The sequence below is a fragment of the Lynx rufus genome, unplaced genomic scaffold, assembly GCF_022079265.1.
Source record: "Lynx rufus isolate CCGP_SWC_20201006 ecotype Redwood Valley unplaced genomic scaffold, mLynRuf1.p SCAF_10, whole genome shotgun sequence".
Classification (NCBI taxonomy): domain Eukaryota; kingdom Metazoa; phylum Chordata; class Mammalia; order Carnivora; family Felidae; genus Lynx; species Lynx rufus.
In genome coordinates, this window is record NW_025814824.1 from 82,119,004 (window position 1) to 82,136,617 (window position 17,614).

General features: G+C 37.4%; 1 protein-coding gene across 3 annotated transcripts in view; it reads right to left on the reverse strand.

Moving 5' to 3' along the window:
• Window positions 1–986: 986 nt before the first annotated feature.
• Window positions 987–17,614, reverse strand: part of RC3H2 (ring finger and CCCH-type domains 2) — a 52,819-nt gene continuing 36,191 nt past the window's right edge. The window contains exons 11-21 of one of the 3 annotated variants that reach the window (XM_047069154.1): window positions 13,797–14,011; window positions 12,724–13,157; window positions 11,981–12,151; window positions 9,794–9,940; window positions 9,003–9,216; window positions 8,676–8,760; window positions 8,337–8,418; window positions 8,103–8,237; window positions 7,746–7,853; window positions 7,505–7,653; window positions 987–6,290 (exon numbers count right to left, since the gene is read on the reverse strand). In XM_047069154.1, coding sequence (XP_046925110.1) covers window positions 6,095–6,290; window positions 7,505–7,653; window positions 7,746–7,853; window positions 8,103–8,237; window positions 8,337–8,418; window positions 8,676–8,760; window positions 9,003–9,216; window positions 9,794–9,940; window positions 11,981–12,151; window positions 12,724–13,157; window positions 13,797–14,011 — 1,936 coding nt within the window. In that variant the 3' untranslated portion in view covers window positions 987–6,094. The remainder of the gene's footprint in view (window positions 6,291–7,504; window positions 7,654–7,745; window positions 7,854–8,102; window positions 8,238–8,336; window positions 8,419–8,675; window positions 8,761–9,002; window positions 9,217–9,793; window positions 9,941–11,980; window positions 12,152–12,723; window positions 13,158–13,796; window positions 14,012–17,614) is intronic. The other 2 variants (XM_047069166.1, XM_047069160.1) reach the window with 2 other exon arrangements.

The window sequence follows — 17,614 nt, forward strand, 5'->3', positions numbered from 1 at the left end:
GAGAAGAACTGTTCAGGTACAGAGTGGGTTGTCGTGAAGGTAGGGTAGGTGCTTGGGTGTTTATTCCCGTCTCTGCCTGGTGACCTGTTATTCAGCCTACAAAATCTAGCCTGGGATCATTTCTCAAAGAACCATCTCCTCTGGCTTACCACCACTACCATCTGCCCCATAATTTACCTTTTGGGGTTTCCATACACCCTACATTAGAACATAGCTCACTGAGCTGGTTATTCAGATCTGTCTTCCCCATTTTCTACACTGTGAGCTTCCAGAGGAAGGGTTCGTGTTTTATTGAACTTAATGACCAGCATGGACTAGGGCTTATTATATTTATGTATTTGTCCTATTTCCTTCCTCACCTAGACTGTGAACTGCTAGTATTATCTATGCCCTCATTTCCCATACAGAAAGTACTTTATCTATATTTTAATGACTGAAGTGACTGGATTACAAAATATTTCAACCTTCCTGGTCTATTCATTCTTCAGATCCTTCCCAGGAACATATGTGTGAGGCAGGCAATTATTTATTTATTTTTAAAAGATTTTTAGGAGTGCACCTGGGTGGCTCAGTCGGTTAAGCATCCAACTTCGGCTCAGGTCATGATCTCGTGGTTTGTGGTTTCAAGGCCTGTGTCAGGCTCTGAGCTGTCAGCACAGGAGCCTGCTTTGGATTCTGTGTCTTCCTCTCTCCCTGCCCCTCCCCTACTCATGCCACTCTCTCTCTCTCAAAAAAAAAAAAAAAAAATTAAAAACATTAAAAAAATATATATTTAAGTACAATCTACCCCTCAACGTGGGGCTCAAACTCACAACCCCAAAATGAAGAGTCGCATACTCTACCAACTAAGCCAGCCAGGCTCTCTGAGGCAGGTGATTATTTAAATCTCAAGGAGTATCCTGGTAGCTTAATTAAGCCAAAATGTATACCAAGGATATCAATATAACTAAAATGCACCATGAACTTAATATTGACACTAAAACAACTTTTAAGGTGGACAAATAATTTTATTTTGTGCATGCAAATACATGTCAAGTACTGCAAACTTTTTCCATCAATTTTCTCTCAAACACTGAAAATCATGATGCTCTATTCTGTGAACAGCCAAAGCTAATATCTCTTCACTTCAGTGCTACAGCAAAAACACACAGAATTCACTCTTTGCTATTCACTATCATCACAACCCTCATTGTTCCATCTCTGCCCTCCCCCCATATACAGGCCTTTAGAAATCCTAGCCTTCCCCCATTTAATCCTATTCCTATAGCACAAAGGGAAACATTACAATTTGGAAATTCAAATTGAAATAAATGGAATAGAATTTATTCCCATATATATTCCCCATTTCATTGTACAGAATTATTTTAAATTATAGTTTTAAATAGAAGCTGAGTATATGCCTTAAAAATGAGCATTAAATCCATCTTAGAGATGGTGCCTGCTTTTTACATGATGGGTGTACACCATCTTTAATTTCATTTACATTTCAATCGAACAATAGATTTGCAAAGAAAATGTCTAATACAGACGTAAAAATATTCACACTAGAGCTTCACAATCGGTTGTACAATTGACAAACAGGCCTCTTTTCCCAAACTTTCCAGCTAAGCAAATTTATAAAATGTAATCAATGCAACAAGAAAAACATTTCTCTTTCACTTCCAGGGAAAAGAATATGCAATAAACAGTATAAATGCAGACAGCAGTTGCTGCAAGCTAACCACGATACTCCCAAGTGGCTGTACAGTGGATATGTGCAGTACAAATAAAAGCCACATGTGTTGTATCACAACTACAGTATAATTGTTTGCCCAGCTAAGAGAATGCATGCACTTCCATGCCTTGGGTTATAAAGTGAGGCCTAATTCTCGACAGATTGATGGAATATATGCAAATGACCTTGGCTGTTGGCAGTACTAAGTGCAGCCAGTGTCTATGTTCCACTGGTTTGAGGATATTTTTAAAATTTTATTTAAAAAAAGAAAAATTGCCAATTTTGGATTTGGGGGAATAACTGCTCTTGGAGTAGAAATAAGACTCCACTCAAATGTGGGGTGTTCTGATCAGTGGCCTTGACTCCTTGTATTCCCTTGCCAGCAAAGGGATACAAAGAAACTGCTAGTAAAAAGGAACAACTAGCAAATGTATTCAATTTATCCAGAAAATGGGATACTCCTTGAGCACGTTCATTTGTGTTCTGCTTCTGCTTGCAGAAGGGGTTCTCATGAAGGAGTTACAGTAAGTGATCCCATCAACACTCTTCACTCACTAAAACACAAGAAAAGTTCTTCCAGGAAACTAACACATAGTTGCAATGCAACTTTTCCCTTTAAGCCTAGTTACCAACACTGGTGACAGTCTGCTCAGGAAATGACACAAAGAAGCTAGGGAAGAAACATTCAGATTCAAAGTTGAAATCACATGCTGAATCTGAATCTAATCATTACAATTGCACCCCTGCTAACAAGACAACACAGGCTTTAACATCTAAAATGCAAGAGCAAGCTAGATGGTTTTTAAAACGTTTTCAAATGTTTAAATGATCCCATTTTAAATTCCTAGAAATAGCTGTGCATCTTCTTATTTTCTCAAGGCAGCATATAAAATTGGGATGTGCTTTATATACTTGGAATCAACTTGAAATTTGAGTGAACGGGACTAGATCCATACAAATGGAAAATTTCAGTTCTCGTACAGGAGGCGAGGTTTCTTTTATAATTCTCTTGTGAGAGTAAGTAACTACTAGGAAAAAATCAGTGCCATCGACCCAACGAAGTACTACCTTCTCTTGAAAATTATATGCACGACCTTCATGCATGACACTTGCTTATCAGATGGTACTGAAAGGAAGTCATGGCAGGACAGGCAAGGGAATCTGCTCTGGTCAGGCACCAACTAGACGAAATACATACATAATCTTCTCAGAATTTATAAAATGAAACGATACTACAAAAGAGAACTACTGAATTTAGATTCACAGAATCTGAATGAGGCACATGGACTTCAGAATGGGACTCAGAAATGGAAAAACAAAAATGTAAGAAGTAAACCAAACACACAACCCACCATTTTCCCACTTTCCAGACCTCAGACTATTTTTTCCTAATTGAACCTAGGCACCACACGTAGTTAAATTACCAACATCACACATTTCCTCTCCTATTGCCTTATATACTGATTTCAAACGCATGTACATCACATGTTGGTAAAAGGGTCAAATGACAGGGAAGGCACCCAATTTTAAAAAGTCACATCCTAGGTCTGATTTATAATTTTTTTCCTCTTGACATCAGGGAGTAACTTTCTGAAGAAGGATCAGAAAGACTGCTCTTTCTTCTAAAGTGGCAGAGAACCAACATCTTTCCCTCACGTTAAACCCACCATGAGAAACAGAAGATGGCCACTATATAAAGGATGCAATACAGAATAATCCCAACAAAGAAACAATTCCTATGTTGTTAGTGAGAACGAGAGTAAGTTTTTAAGAACAGGGAGTTATTGTTTTATGGGATCACCTGCTGCAAGACAAGCATTATTTTAATATAAATGTTCTGAGACATACCAATAAGGTTGGCAGGTATATACATACACTGATGCAAATGTAATTTCACTGGACAAGTAGGCAAACACCTAAGCAGTTTATCCCAAACCCCTCCAGCAGAGCACAACCAAGTTTCAAAATTTCAATTTTAAAATTAAAAAGATAAGGTTAAATACACAAGATCAATTTATGTAGTATATATTCACCCTCAGAACGTGCTGAAGATGTTTTGCGTAGTTCTGTTGCACAGAGGGTTCTTTCCCTGAGGGCACATAAGGAGCTCTCAAACTGTTAATAGGTCTCTATTTTGTAACAAAATAGCAATTTTAAAATCTTAAAAAAAAATACATTACCTTCAACATGGAAGATCTCACTATTTAAATATCCATGAAATAGACATACTGGTTTGCATATCCTTTTTTGGAAATACAAACAGCAAATAAAGTACATTGGAAGCATTTTAAATGTAATAAGCGCATATTTATAGAAGGGTTCTGATATAAATTATATAACAATCATGTTCCTGTAATATCCTAGGCTAATTTATAATGTCAGAAATAAGTTAATGTAACATGGTTTAAAACTCTTGTTCCTATTCATTTCAGGTTACAGAGTGAAATAAATAAAATGTCTCTGTAGGGATAGGGAGCACTGGCCATGGCAAAAGGGTACAGTACTAACCAAAGGAAACGAAGTCAAGGCTACTGTGCTGTTATGCTACAAACAAACATCCTCATACATTTGAATATTAAATAAATGTGTAAGATCTTCCATACTGACACCAGAATATCAAAACTACCCCTTTGTTTCTCAGGTATATTTACAACTTATCAGTCACCTTATGAGCATGTTCATTAAGACAGGTATCAAACACCAGTATTTACTCATTCTGATCAAGAAATTTCAGGGAAATGTCAACCCTCCCGCCCCTGGAAATGTGCACAAAACTTTTTATCAAAATCTTATCTGATACAATGCTGTGGTTTTGTAAAACAACTAAATAGCTCAGACGACCAATAACATGATCCTGTTTAAGCATCTTGCTAGCAGGAAAAGCCCTTACATACAGTACACCTGGTGAAAGATCAGCTTGGCTTAAAATATTCCAGTACAATTTTCAGAGTAAACAACTTCACAGAAGTTAATTAAAAAAAATAATAAAAGTCAAACTAATCTTAAAGAAACTGGGGAAGAACAAAGACAAACTATAGGTGAGATCACCAGAAAGGAATGCCCAGTTTTTGTTTCCAAATGTCGACTGAAGTTTAGGTTTCAAAAATACCTCCCCCAAATCTGGGGCATGGCTGGTTGAACATACTGCATGCTTCCAGATGCCAGGTCCAAACACTTTCAGTCACATTTAGCAGGGCAGAAATTACTCATGTTTTTAAGTACGAATAAAGGTTAGCCAATGTTCTATTATTACATGGTTCATAGTCTTATCAACCTAACGGTCAGAAAACAAGGAAAATTAAACACAACGTGAAGTAACAATAAACAATACTTAACCAAGATATTGCAATGAACATCCAAATTAATCAGTTTAAATAAAAAAAACCCAGCAATACCATCTTGTTAGTCAGTGCAAACGCTACATACAGGGTTTTCTCAAGAAAGCTGAAAGCACCTGATTCTTTTGCCAAGTCATCAGATTCAATAATGTACAGGCTTAAATCTGCGTTTTAAAAAACTGCCATTACATTAGTGCATAATTTATCAAAATTGTAAAAACGATTCTGCATAACTTAGGAGAATTTAATATCTAGTACATCAGCTGAAAGACTTAGGCACTTGGTTATATATTTAATTACTTACTTCAACAAGTAGCCTGTGTATAAATATTAACAAAGCAGAAACTAGTCTTGAAAAATGGAAAATTAAAAAAAATTTCAATGCTACAGATAAAAGCACTGCACCACACTCCTACATATAATGCAGTAAAGAAAGCTAGTATATAACCCTGTAAAATTCTATGGTAAGAACATCTAACTCCACTCTTCAAAGTAAAAAAAGAAAAAAAAAAGAAAAAAAAAGAAGGAAAGAAAGAAAAAAGAAAAAAAATACATGCAAAGTCCCATGAAAAAGATAAATAAAGCAGCTGGAATGAGATGGAAATTTCTCTCAGCAAAACATAAAATAGAAATAAATAAGTTAATTAAGTCTACTTTCACTAGATGTATCATTGTAGGATCCTGCTAGTTTAATAACTGAGTTGTTAATTTTCTATAGAAGCCATTTAAAATAGGAAATGGCTCAGTTACTGCACCGGATTGCTACAAACTCATAAAAAGCTGCTTGAAGCTTAAGTTAAATGTCCAAATTCCAATCACCTCTGGAAAGTGAACGTGTTACCCTAGTAAAGTAAATTTTCTTTTTTTTTCATAATGCTAATGCAAGAGGGCTTGAAGTATCAAAGAGTCCACAGGAAATGGATGCCCCCGGTAATATCTTTTTTTAAAAAAAATATACATTATATAATATATATTATATATATAAAAAGCTAGTGTAAATGCTTCCATGGTATGGTCACAAATTTGAAAGATGAACCTCCTTTCAGCTGTTAACCATCTTCCCATTTGCAACAGGTTTTAAAAAGTCGTTTTTATCTTCAGACATAACGTGAGTTTTCAGAATGAGGTTGCCAACACTGACAGATGTGGTGATGGGGAGGCAACTTGCATTGCTAATGGACACTGGGAGTGGCTGGCTAAAGCAAGAAGTTACCGGCAGAATTGTTTTTTGCTCCTCCCTGAGAGAAAATAAAGGACATTGAAAACAAATTAGCTTTAAGTGAATAACCCTTTAAAGAATAACTATACATGCTTAATATTAGTTGTAACAAACTTCAAAAGCCCCTAGTAAAGGCATGTATTTATCACTAAAAAATATCAGCAGTCACTAAAAAAGTCCCTTTTTCCAAAAATCTTATTTAAAAAATTAAAATACTAGATGGGCACCTGGGTGGCTCAGCACTGGGCCTACTTGGGATATTCTCTCTCTGCCTCTCCTCTGCTCATGCTCTCTCTCTCAAAAAATAAATGAGTAAACTTAAAAAAACATTAAGGGGCACCTGGGTGGCTCAGTTGGTTAACAGACTTCAGCTCAGGTCATGATCTCACAGTCCGTAAGTTCGAGCCCCACATCAGGCTCTGTGCTGACAGCTCAGAGACTGCAGCCTGCTTCAGATTCTGTGTCTCCTCTCTCTCTGCCCCTCCCCTGCTCATGCTTGGTCTCTCTCTCTCTCTCAAAAATAAATAAACATTAAAAAAAAATTAAAATACTGGCTAATTTAAGGCCAACAAACTATTAAGTTCAAGACTAACCCATAATTTTGGCGGTAATTATACAAAATGGCAATATTAAATCTAAGAATATCTTTAATTAAAAAAAATGTTTTTTTAATGTTTATTTATTATTGAGAGAGAGACAGAGTGTGAGCAGGGGAGGGGCAGAGAGACAGAGGGAAACACAGAATCCAAAGCAGGCTCCAGGCTCTGAACTGTCAGCACAGAGCCCGATGTGGAGCTCGAACTCACGAACCACGAGATTGTGACCGGAGCTGAAGTCGGACGCTTAACCAACTGAGCTATCCAGGTGCCCCTAAATCTAAGAATACCTTAACATGATTTTTTTAAAAGGGAAACCCTTCATCTAGATTTTAATTCTCCATTGTGTAGTCTAGAAGTGTGCCTACCAGACTGAGGAAGTATTAACCTGATGCTGGAGCACGAGGACAAACTTTTATCCACAAAAAAAGCAGGTCTCAGGCTACTTAAAAATGGACTATTTTGTTCAAGTTTACCTCTTCTCTCCTAAAAATTCAGACTGACCCAATCACTGCCCTATTACATAAGGTCTTCGCCTCACAGGAGAGAGCCAAAATTGCAGGTAACACTGCATTTATTTTATTTAAATATTCACAACCTATGTCCACTGGTTATGAGTTATCTGTCTAACACTCACAGAATCACATGGTCTTCACCTAAACTCTGTCTCTTCTGCTCCAGTGGCTCCTTTTGGTGCTGTTGGACTGGATGCCCATTTTCCACTGCTGTTCCATTCAGCAACTGATCATTTTGAGAACTGATACCCAGCTGTATGTCCAGGATCTCCTAAGAAAATAAAATGTTAATCCTTCAGTATGAAAGTATTTTATAGTTTCCAATTGAATAAAGCTTCCTAAATATCTAATTGTGGTACTTACTTCAATTTGTTCACCTTGTCCATCAGGTTCATCAGTATCAAGTGCCGAAAGCTCTAACTCAATATCCCTATCAGGCTTAGTATCGCTTGCATCTTCTGTATAATCACTCTGTAATAAAGAAAAAATGCTGATTTTATACCTGGGGAAGCTGGGGCCCCCCTTTTAGATTAAAGTAAGAATCTCAATGATTGAAATAAAAGCTGGTACTGCAATTTTATATCTATTCGGAGTTTGAAAAACAATCATCCACCAGAAAAAGGAATGCTAACATACACTAGGTAATGGCATAAACTAACACACAGCAGCACCAAACAGCAAATACATTATGCATGAAGCTGAGAGGTTCAGTTTTTTTACCTCTCCATTTCTCAGTTCAATTTCCTTGCTTAGAAGATTTAAGGTAAGGTGGCGGCCTTCATCCAGGGAATTCCACTTCTGCTGCATGGCCAGTGCATTGGCCTCCCTCTGAAGAAGCAACGAGTTACTCTTGGCCTATAGGGGAAAAAAAACAAAGGTAAAGTTAGCTTTCAACCATAGCTTTCAACTGCCATTTTATTTTAAGAATTTAAAGCTGAGGGACACAGAGACTACCTGCTGAAGTTCAATGCTCAAAAGGTCTCCAGTACTGGAATGCTTTCGATGACCAGATAAATCAGTAACAATGAATCTGTCCCTTTAAAGAGAAATATGTTTACAATTATAAAATTGAAAGAGTTGAAGCAACTAAAGCAGTAATGGCCATATACCAAATACGTTTTCTGTAATTAATCAACCCTGAAAGTTTCAGTCATCATTTAAATGTTTTCTCAGAAATCTGTTATTCAGCTAAAATCATTAAAGTACGCTTCATGAATAATCGGGGGTAGGATCTATACTCTGAGGATACACACAAGTCTGAAAATAGAGAATCCAAAAGAAGAGTAACATTACCGTTCAATATAGTGTGCTGATGACGTGGCCTCGTTACCATATGAACTCCACCTTGAATCAACAGCATTGACATAAGGAACATAATCTACAGAAAGGTAGAAAGAAACAATGATCAGAAAAGTGAAATATCAATATGTAAATGTGAACATACACTTTTTTAAAAAAGATCCGTATTTTATCCAACCAGCCATGTTCTTCTGGCTAAACCATTTAATTCTGAGCTCCTGTGACTGTTAAATAGAGGGAAATGTGCTGTACCTCACAAAGTGAGGATTAAAAAGCACAGTGTTAGAATACAGCAAGTGAGATACTAGTTAAGGGGATTACCTGATACACTGATAGGCTTAGTGGCACTTCCTTGGGAAGCAGTGGCCTGGACAGGATCCGTGGTATGGTAACCTGTACGTGAAGATCTGGAAATTGCACCCCATTTTGAGATGATAGGTCCATCACTAAATGGAATTATTGGGTCTTCTTCTTTTGTCCTTCTCTGAGTTTCAAATAAATGCACTCTTCTCTTAACATCTCCACTGTCCAGGTCCTGCATAAACCAAAGAAAATCAATTAAAAGGAATGTTGTCAATTACTTCAGCTAATAATACAGGTACATGCTTTCAAAAGACATGTAATCAAATTTTCTGGTAAATTTAACACTAGCAGTACATCTTAGTGATAATCCAACATCCGTTTTTTTTTTTTTTTTAATTTTTTTTTTTTCAACGTTTATTTATTTTTGCGACAGAGAGAGACAGAGCATGAATGGGGGAGGGGCAGAGAGAGAGGGAGACACAGAATGGGAAACAGGCTCCAGGCTCTGAGCCATCAGCCCAGAGCCCGACGCGGGGCTCGAACTCACGGACCGCGAGATCGTGACCTGGCTGAAGTCGGACGCTTAACCGACTGCGCCACCCAGGCGCCCCCCAACATCCGTTTTAAACCACCAAACTAGCTCAAATAATTTAAGCATTAAATGCAATTTATTTCAGACTTACCTAAATATAACTCAGCTGCTTACAGATGAGTTACATAGCAACAAACAATATGAAGATGAAAGCATTCAATCATTCTAAAACTTGAGTCAACATGCATGATATTCCCCCCACTCCCCCAAATCATACCATTAATACAGCATTTGAATTAGCAATTACATCTCTGGGCTCTGAATCGATGGCATTTATACAGGAGCCTATGGTGCCACAAGACCAAGGAGAATAATGAGAAAGATGATCTTCTTCAAACTTTGTACCACTCACACTCTCAGAGAACTGATTAAAAAAAAAAAAAAAAAGGCACAGTCAATTAGTACAAAACTGTTAAACTTACAAACTTGTAACTAATACAAAGTAACTATTATAGAATATATAGGACTTCATAATGAACAAATAATATAAAAACTTTCAATAATTAATATAAAAATACTGTCATATGTAACAAGTAATAATTATACTATTTGTATTTACATTATTTACTACAGAAAATAGAATGACTTCTCTTTTTATTTTGCTCTTTCGGTACTCATAAGGAACCCCTGACTATCAAACACCAAATCAACAAATATTTGCAGCATGTCTCTAACACGGTATGAAGCACTCCTAAAAAATGGAAAAAGGCAAAACACACACACTATGGTCCGTGTCCTAGAATAGTTTACGATTCTGAGAAAAGACCATCATGTAAATATGGGAATATAACTAATAAACCATGCAGGATCAAATTTAAAAAAAGAACTCAAAGAAGGCTGTCTGGAACTAGAAGAAAAAGTGGACAAATTTTAAAAGGACTGTCCAAATTATTACAGGATCAGAATACTAAAGTTGTCATAATCATTAAATCTAGTTTACTAGATATAGAAAGCTGATGCCAAAATAGTTAAATTACATATTACAAGTCATATTACTAGCAAATAGCAGATCTGAGTCTCAGGGAAATATTTTTTTTTTTTTTTTTAAGTAAACACTACACCAATGTGGGGCTTTGAACTCATGACCCTGAGATCAAGAATCACATATTCTACCAATTGAGCCAGCCAGGCTCCCCAGAGGAATAATTATTTCTTAAAGCATAGTATAAAAAAATGCAAATACATTTTTCTATCAAGCAAGTGGCAACTCTATCACTCTGTTGTCAAGATGTTTAGTTGCTTTCAAGAAGTCTCAGTTCGATGAGAAATTTGGATCTAGTTTAAGAATTCAGTGGTTTATTGAAATATTTATGGATGAAAAAATGTTATCTGAATTACTTCAAAATAATACAGTGGGAAGAGGGGGTACAAATGAGACTGAAGAGTAGGTAACAGGGGGTGATGGGTACGTGGGGTTTATTATACTATTCTACTTTTGTATATGCTTGAAGTTTTTCATAATAAATTTTATTTATTTACTTTTTTTTGAGAGTGAGCATGCAAGCAGGGGAGGGGGGAGAGAGAGAGAGTGAGAGAGAATCCTAAGCAGGCTCCATGCCCAGCACGGAGCCTGACACGGGGCTCAATCTCACGACCATGAGACCATGACCTGAGCGAAATCAAGAGTTGGACACTTAACTGAGCCATCCAGGCACTCTTCATAATAAAATTTTTAAAAGTTTTAGATATTAGAGCCCAAAAGAATGGGAAATAAATCAGATTAGAGGAATTAAAAAAATAATGGTTTGTCGTATATATAAAAGTACTGAAAACAACAAGGTACACTGAAATGATCCTGATACAAAAATTTGTTTTGTAACAACAAGAATAATTAACAGTGATGCAAAACTGCATGAATAAAACCACAGGCATTTCTGCAACTCCTGTGAAGTAAGGAAGAAATGCTTCTGCTAGATCAGGATTCAAATCCCAGCTACTTACAAGCTGAATTTATTACTTTGGGCAAATTACTTAATTTCTCTGAGTAGGATTTCTAAAAAACATAGATTTAATACCTGCCCCCTAAGATTTTTGTGAGAATTAAATAAAATAGCATTATGCAAATGCTTAGTACAGTGCCTGGCACAAGTAGGTGCTCAATAAATGGTAGATATAAATCTTATTACTAAAAAACAGAAAAATAATGACAACTATACTGCTGGAGAGACTTTCAATTCTTGGTGGAACACGTCTTAAGACCATTAAAAACTTAATGGTCTTCAGAGTCTCACAATGCCTAACTGTAGTGCTTCTCACAAACTCAATGTTCACTGAACTACGTGACTCAACTTCACACTAAACCGCTGCAAAATACCCAACATAGCTAACCCTGGTTGGAAAGAGTGCTCTGAAGTCGGGTGTTTGACCTATCCTTGCAACATCAAGTGATGAAGACCTTTCTTACATCAGTGCGAAAGTCTACACTGAATAGAGGAGAAGGTGGTGTTGGTGACTGTGTTGCCACAGGAAGAGTTGAAGAGACAAGAGGTGCTTTCTGAGTGTGGTACTGTGCCCACTGCTCTGGCTTTCTTCTTATCTGCTCCTCGCAACTGGTCTTCAAATGACCACAAGGTTCCTAAGGGGGGATAAAAGAAACAATCTTAATCATCTAGGGAGCAGTAAATAAACTTGTCTATTTCCTGTGGAAATAACGTAAACAGTTTATTATATTGTTGGGACAAAAAAATACAGCAGGGAAGTCACCTTAGCCTATTCTCCACACATTTAAATGAAAGGATTAATGTTTAGTCAAGTGAGCACTCAGTTTTCTGGTTTAGAGAAGTCATTTGTATCTATGTGGGGATATTGAAAATAGGCCCTGTCCTTGTATTTTGGAGATTTCTCTATACCTTCCCATCAGTTTCCTATCCAAGCATAACATTTATTGAGCATTAATATGTATCAGGTCCAGTTCCAAGGGCTTTGTTTTTCTGATTTAATCCTCACAACAGCCTTATGAGGTAGGTACCATTATTGCCACCAAACATGAAAAACCTGACGTACAGAACATATAGTAACTTCTGTAAGTCACACAATTTCTAACTGGAGGAGCTAGAAACCCATACCTGGGTGGTAGGACACCAAGTCTGACAGTGGGCTCTTTACCCACTACACTACAGTAGCAGTCCTATTTCCACTGTCACTTACCCTTGGTAAAGGCACACTTGTCCTTGGCTCACTTGGTGGCTGGCAAGCCACTGAATAGTACCCATCTAATGAGTTGTATCTTTCCCGCAAAGATGTCTGATAAACAGACGAGTGCATCACATCCATTGGAGGTAAAGAATTACTTCTAATAATGTCATCTCGTTGGTACATAGGTGGGCGCCAGATGCGCCTGCTGTCGTACACAGGAGCATACATTCCAGAAGGTACTGGCGGAACTGGTCCATACGGCTGCGGAGGAGGAGGTTGGTAAGGAGAAGAATTCATTCGATCTCGAGGGGAAAATGTACTGTAATGATCGGCATATGGCATAGAAGCAGGTGGGAGGGAGGACTCTGGAACATTATTGGATCTCACAAAGCGAGGAACACAGGGAGCCACACCAGCTGGTACCGTTGGAGGTGGTGGATAGTATCCTTAAAAATTAGAAAAAGGAATATTTAATGTAATCTTAGTAAAATCCAACATTGTACAATGATTTAACTCTAAACCAGCTTTTAATGTGGGAAAAGAAAATAAACTTTGAACCTTAGTTACTCCTGCCTTAGACAGACACTACACTACTATATGAACTCCTATGTTAAACTGCTCCTCAAAAACACAAGACAGGCTATTAAGAGATGGCTGGTAAGTTTCCTTCTAGGGCATCTACTGCCACAGGTTTTGGATTAAGTAATGTTACATTATTGATTCATAGCTTTGGGGGAGCAGAGGTAAAAACCCCTTTCAAAATCTATATAGGTTGTGTATTGTCTTTCCAAAATTATACATTAAGTATATATAAACCAAACATTCCACAAACTATTTCAAGGGATTCACAGAACTCCCTGAAGCTCATCCATGGACTCTATATTTGACGTAAAGGAAGGAGAATCTTAAAACTATTGGCATGCAGAATCATTAATTCTTAGGGCAGGAAGAAAACTTAAGGGTTATATAGTCCAAAAGATTAATTTCTTAATATAGATATTCTAGATATAAGTGATTCACTTATGTATCTAAGGACAATATATATTAGTTTCTTTTTTTTCTTAGAATTGCCTTAAATTACTTACCTGTCTGGGGGTACTGTGGGACTTCGAAGGGTATCGGAGTCCTTGGATCTTGAAAATACTGAATGTTTTCAGAATGCTGAGGATATACTGGTACTCTAGTTATAAATGCGCTGGATTTTGGAGGCACAGAATTCAGCTCTGTTCCAACATTAGAAGGCCCAGCTGAGGTAGCCGCTACATTACTTACAGGAGTCTTGGGTGGAGAGCCAATTTTACTGGAGAGATAATTTATCAAAAACAAAGAATAAATTACTGTCTGTAACTGCTGTCTTCCTCAGTAGGAATTTTTCATAAAATTATATAGTGAAACCACTAATAGAGAAAATTTAGGTTATTTCCATAGTGACAAATAATTTCACTGCCACCCTACACTGCTGATTCACAGGATTGTAGTAACAGATCTCATATTCTGGCAAGGGTAAAAAGAATGCAAACAAAGCCCAGGCACTAATGTGATCCATCAATCCCTTTTTACTCATTGTATAAACAAAGATTTTTCCTAGTGGAAATTAAAAAAAAAAAAAAATTTCTATTCAGGGCGCATGGGTGGCTCAGTCGGTTAAGCGTCCGACTTTGGCTCAGGTCATGATCTCACAGCTCGTGGGTTCGAGCCCTGCATCAGGCTCTGTGCTGACAGCTCAGAGCCTGGAGCCTGCTTTGGATTCTCTCTCTCTCTCTCTCTCTCTCTCTCTCTCTCTCTCTCTCTCTGTCCCTCCTCACTCATGCTCTGTCCCTCTCTTTCTCTCTCTCAAAAATAAACATTTAAAAAAATTTTTAAAAAGTCCTATTCAACAGGTTCACCCTTAAATTTATTGTTCAATAACTACAGTTAACCCTTGAACAACACAGGTTTGAACTGCACGGGTCCATTTATATGCAGACTTTTTTCAATGAATAGTACTGTAAATGTATTTTCTTTTTTAAAATATCTTTTTGTTGTTGTTGTTTTAAGTAAACTCAACCCCCAACGTGAGGCTCAAATTCACATCCCCTAGATCAAGAGTCCCATACTCTGCGGACTAAACCAGCCAGGGCGCCCCTCCTTGTATTTTATTGATGACATTTTCTTTTCTCTAGCTAACTTTACAGCAAGAATACGATATACAGTACATACAACCTACAGAATATGTGTTAATTGATAATATGTTATCAGTAAGGCCTCTGGTCAATAGTAGGCTATGAGTAGTTACATTTTGAGGAAGTCAAAAGTGTCCCCTATCCCTGTATTTTTCAAGAGCCCACCGTAGTCTACCAGAATTCTCTGGGACAAAGACGACAGACATGTAAAAAAAGGACTGTTCTATTAAGAGATAGATGGATTAAAATGTAAACTCCTTGAGAAAAGGCCATTTTTGTCCATTTTGTTAACTGCTGTCTATCCAAAGTTACATCTAGAAAAGTTAACTGTTACATCTAGAAGAATTCCTGGCATAGTCATTCAGTAAAAATATCTGTTGAAAAAATGAAATAGTTCCTGCCACATAATAGAGTGGATGAGTGAAACGCCAATATATGGTTACTCATTCAATTGATGCAAAATAACCAAACTTTTTATCTTTTTTAACCAGGGATTTTCTTTGTTGAGTCACCAGGCAATCAGCTCCAGAGGATCTCACCACGTCTTTCTTATGCCCTACTGAGAAGTCAAACTTTGGCAGAGCTTAGATATGTGGTGACTCCAGAAAAAGAACTTGTTAATGATGCAGGAACTCAATATGTTGCATCCCAAGTAGATTAAAGGGTTTTTCTCAAACTAGAGAAGCCCTTTTAAAGCTAGAATACAAACAAGTATGGGCTGCTTTTAAGTCTAGCACAGCAGATTAGTCTAGCAGATGTTTACTTTTATGTGTAAAATGGAAATAACTAAGGAACTGTGGGTAATAATAGCAGATACAAATTTACTGACTTACAGTTTAAAGATATTTTAGGGCTATATTTATTCTTTGAACTTAAATAAAGGCAACAAGGAAAATAATTAGGATTTCCTTGTAACAGTAATATAACTCTTATCGAGCAATTACTGAGCACATTCCAGGCTCTATGCTACATGCTTTACATAGATCATCTGGTCCTTCCATATCAAAAGGTTATATACTGTCAAATTGGGATAAGTACTTTAAAATGGCAAACTTTAGGGGCGCCTGGGTGGCGCAGTCGGTTAAGCGTCCGACTTCAGCCAGGTCACGATCTCGCGGTCCGTGAGTTCGAGCCCCGCGTCGGGCTCTGGGCTGATGGCTCAGAGCCTGGAGCCTGTTTCCGATTCTGTGTCTCCCTCTCTCTCTGCCCCTCCCCCGTTCATGCTCTGTCTCTCTCTGTCCCAAAAATAAATAAACGTTGAAAAAAAAAAATTAAAAAAAAAAATAAAATGGCAAACTTTAGGGAGCACCTGGGTGGCTCAGTCGGTTAAACGTCCAACTTTGGCTCAGGTCATGATCTTGTGGTTCGTGAGTTTGAGCCCCCACATCAGGCTGTCTGCTGTCAGCAGAGCCCCCTTCAGATACTGTCTCCCCCCACCCATCCCTTCCCCACTCACACTTTTTCTCTCTCTCTCAAAAATAAACATAAAAAGAAATGGCAAATTTTTAGACTTGTCAGTGAAAAGGCATCAAAATCCATGACAAGATTCATAGCCTCACATGATCATGCAAGCTATCCACAAAAATGAGACTAAGGAAAAAGCTAACCTTCAGCCACATTCCAGACAGACAGCTAGATTACTACAGCTGTAGCCTACATGGCTCTCAAGATTCCAGGCTCTCCTTTGCAGCACCCCTCTCCTGCCTACCTGATTTTGCCAGGGCTGCTTCCTGTCCTGATAAGATCTTTCCTTCCCAACTATCCATACTTTTGGAACTACCTCAGGTCTTCCTGGGCTCATTTTACCTCCAGGGAGTCTTTCATAATAACTCCCTATAGAATATTATTACTTTTTGTGTTCCAATAACACTTGGAACACAACTCCATTATAGTACCTATCAGAACGTATTATATAATATCTGTTTACATCTGCCTCCAAACCACACTGTAAGACCCTCAGAGGCAGGGAGTAGTATTACTTAGTTCATTTTCATTACTTCTACCAGCTGGCTGGTGTTGGGCACATAGAAGATCCCTAATTTTTGAATGAATTAATGATTTATTTATTTTTTCAAGTTGTTCCCTTAGTCTATAATTAAAAAAAAATTGGGATAGGATTTACTTTTTAAGGTGTATAATTCAGTGAGTTTTGGTATATTCACAAGGTTGTGCAACAACCATCACCACTACCTCATTCTGAAACACCTTCATCAGCCCTGAGAGAAATCTCTACTCATTAGCATTCACTCCACAGCCCCTGGCAACTACTCATCTACTTTCTGTCTCTCTGGATTTGCCTATTCTGGACACTACCATAAATAGAACTCTGTAATATATGGCCTTTTGTATCTAGCTTCTTTCACTTAACAGTTTCGAGGTTCATCCACATTGACTGTAGTATGTATTAGTATTTACTCCTTTTTTTTTTTTTTACGGCTGAATACATTCCACTCATATGGATATAAAACAGTTCTAGGTTACCTTGCCAGAAACCTTCAAAAGCTCATTTTCTAAACATATATGTAACACAAGGTCTCCATAATGTGGTGCAACCTACCTACCTAATCTTATTTTAACCAGTCCCTAACATAAACTTCCTGTTCTAAAAGGCTGGTCTCTTCAATATTCCAAATAATTACCAACAAATTTGACCCATATTATGCTGTTTCTTTTTCTGAAATCCACCATATTTTTCCCAGCAATATAAAATATTCCTGTTCTTTCATCCAATTCCAATTTTG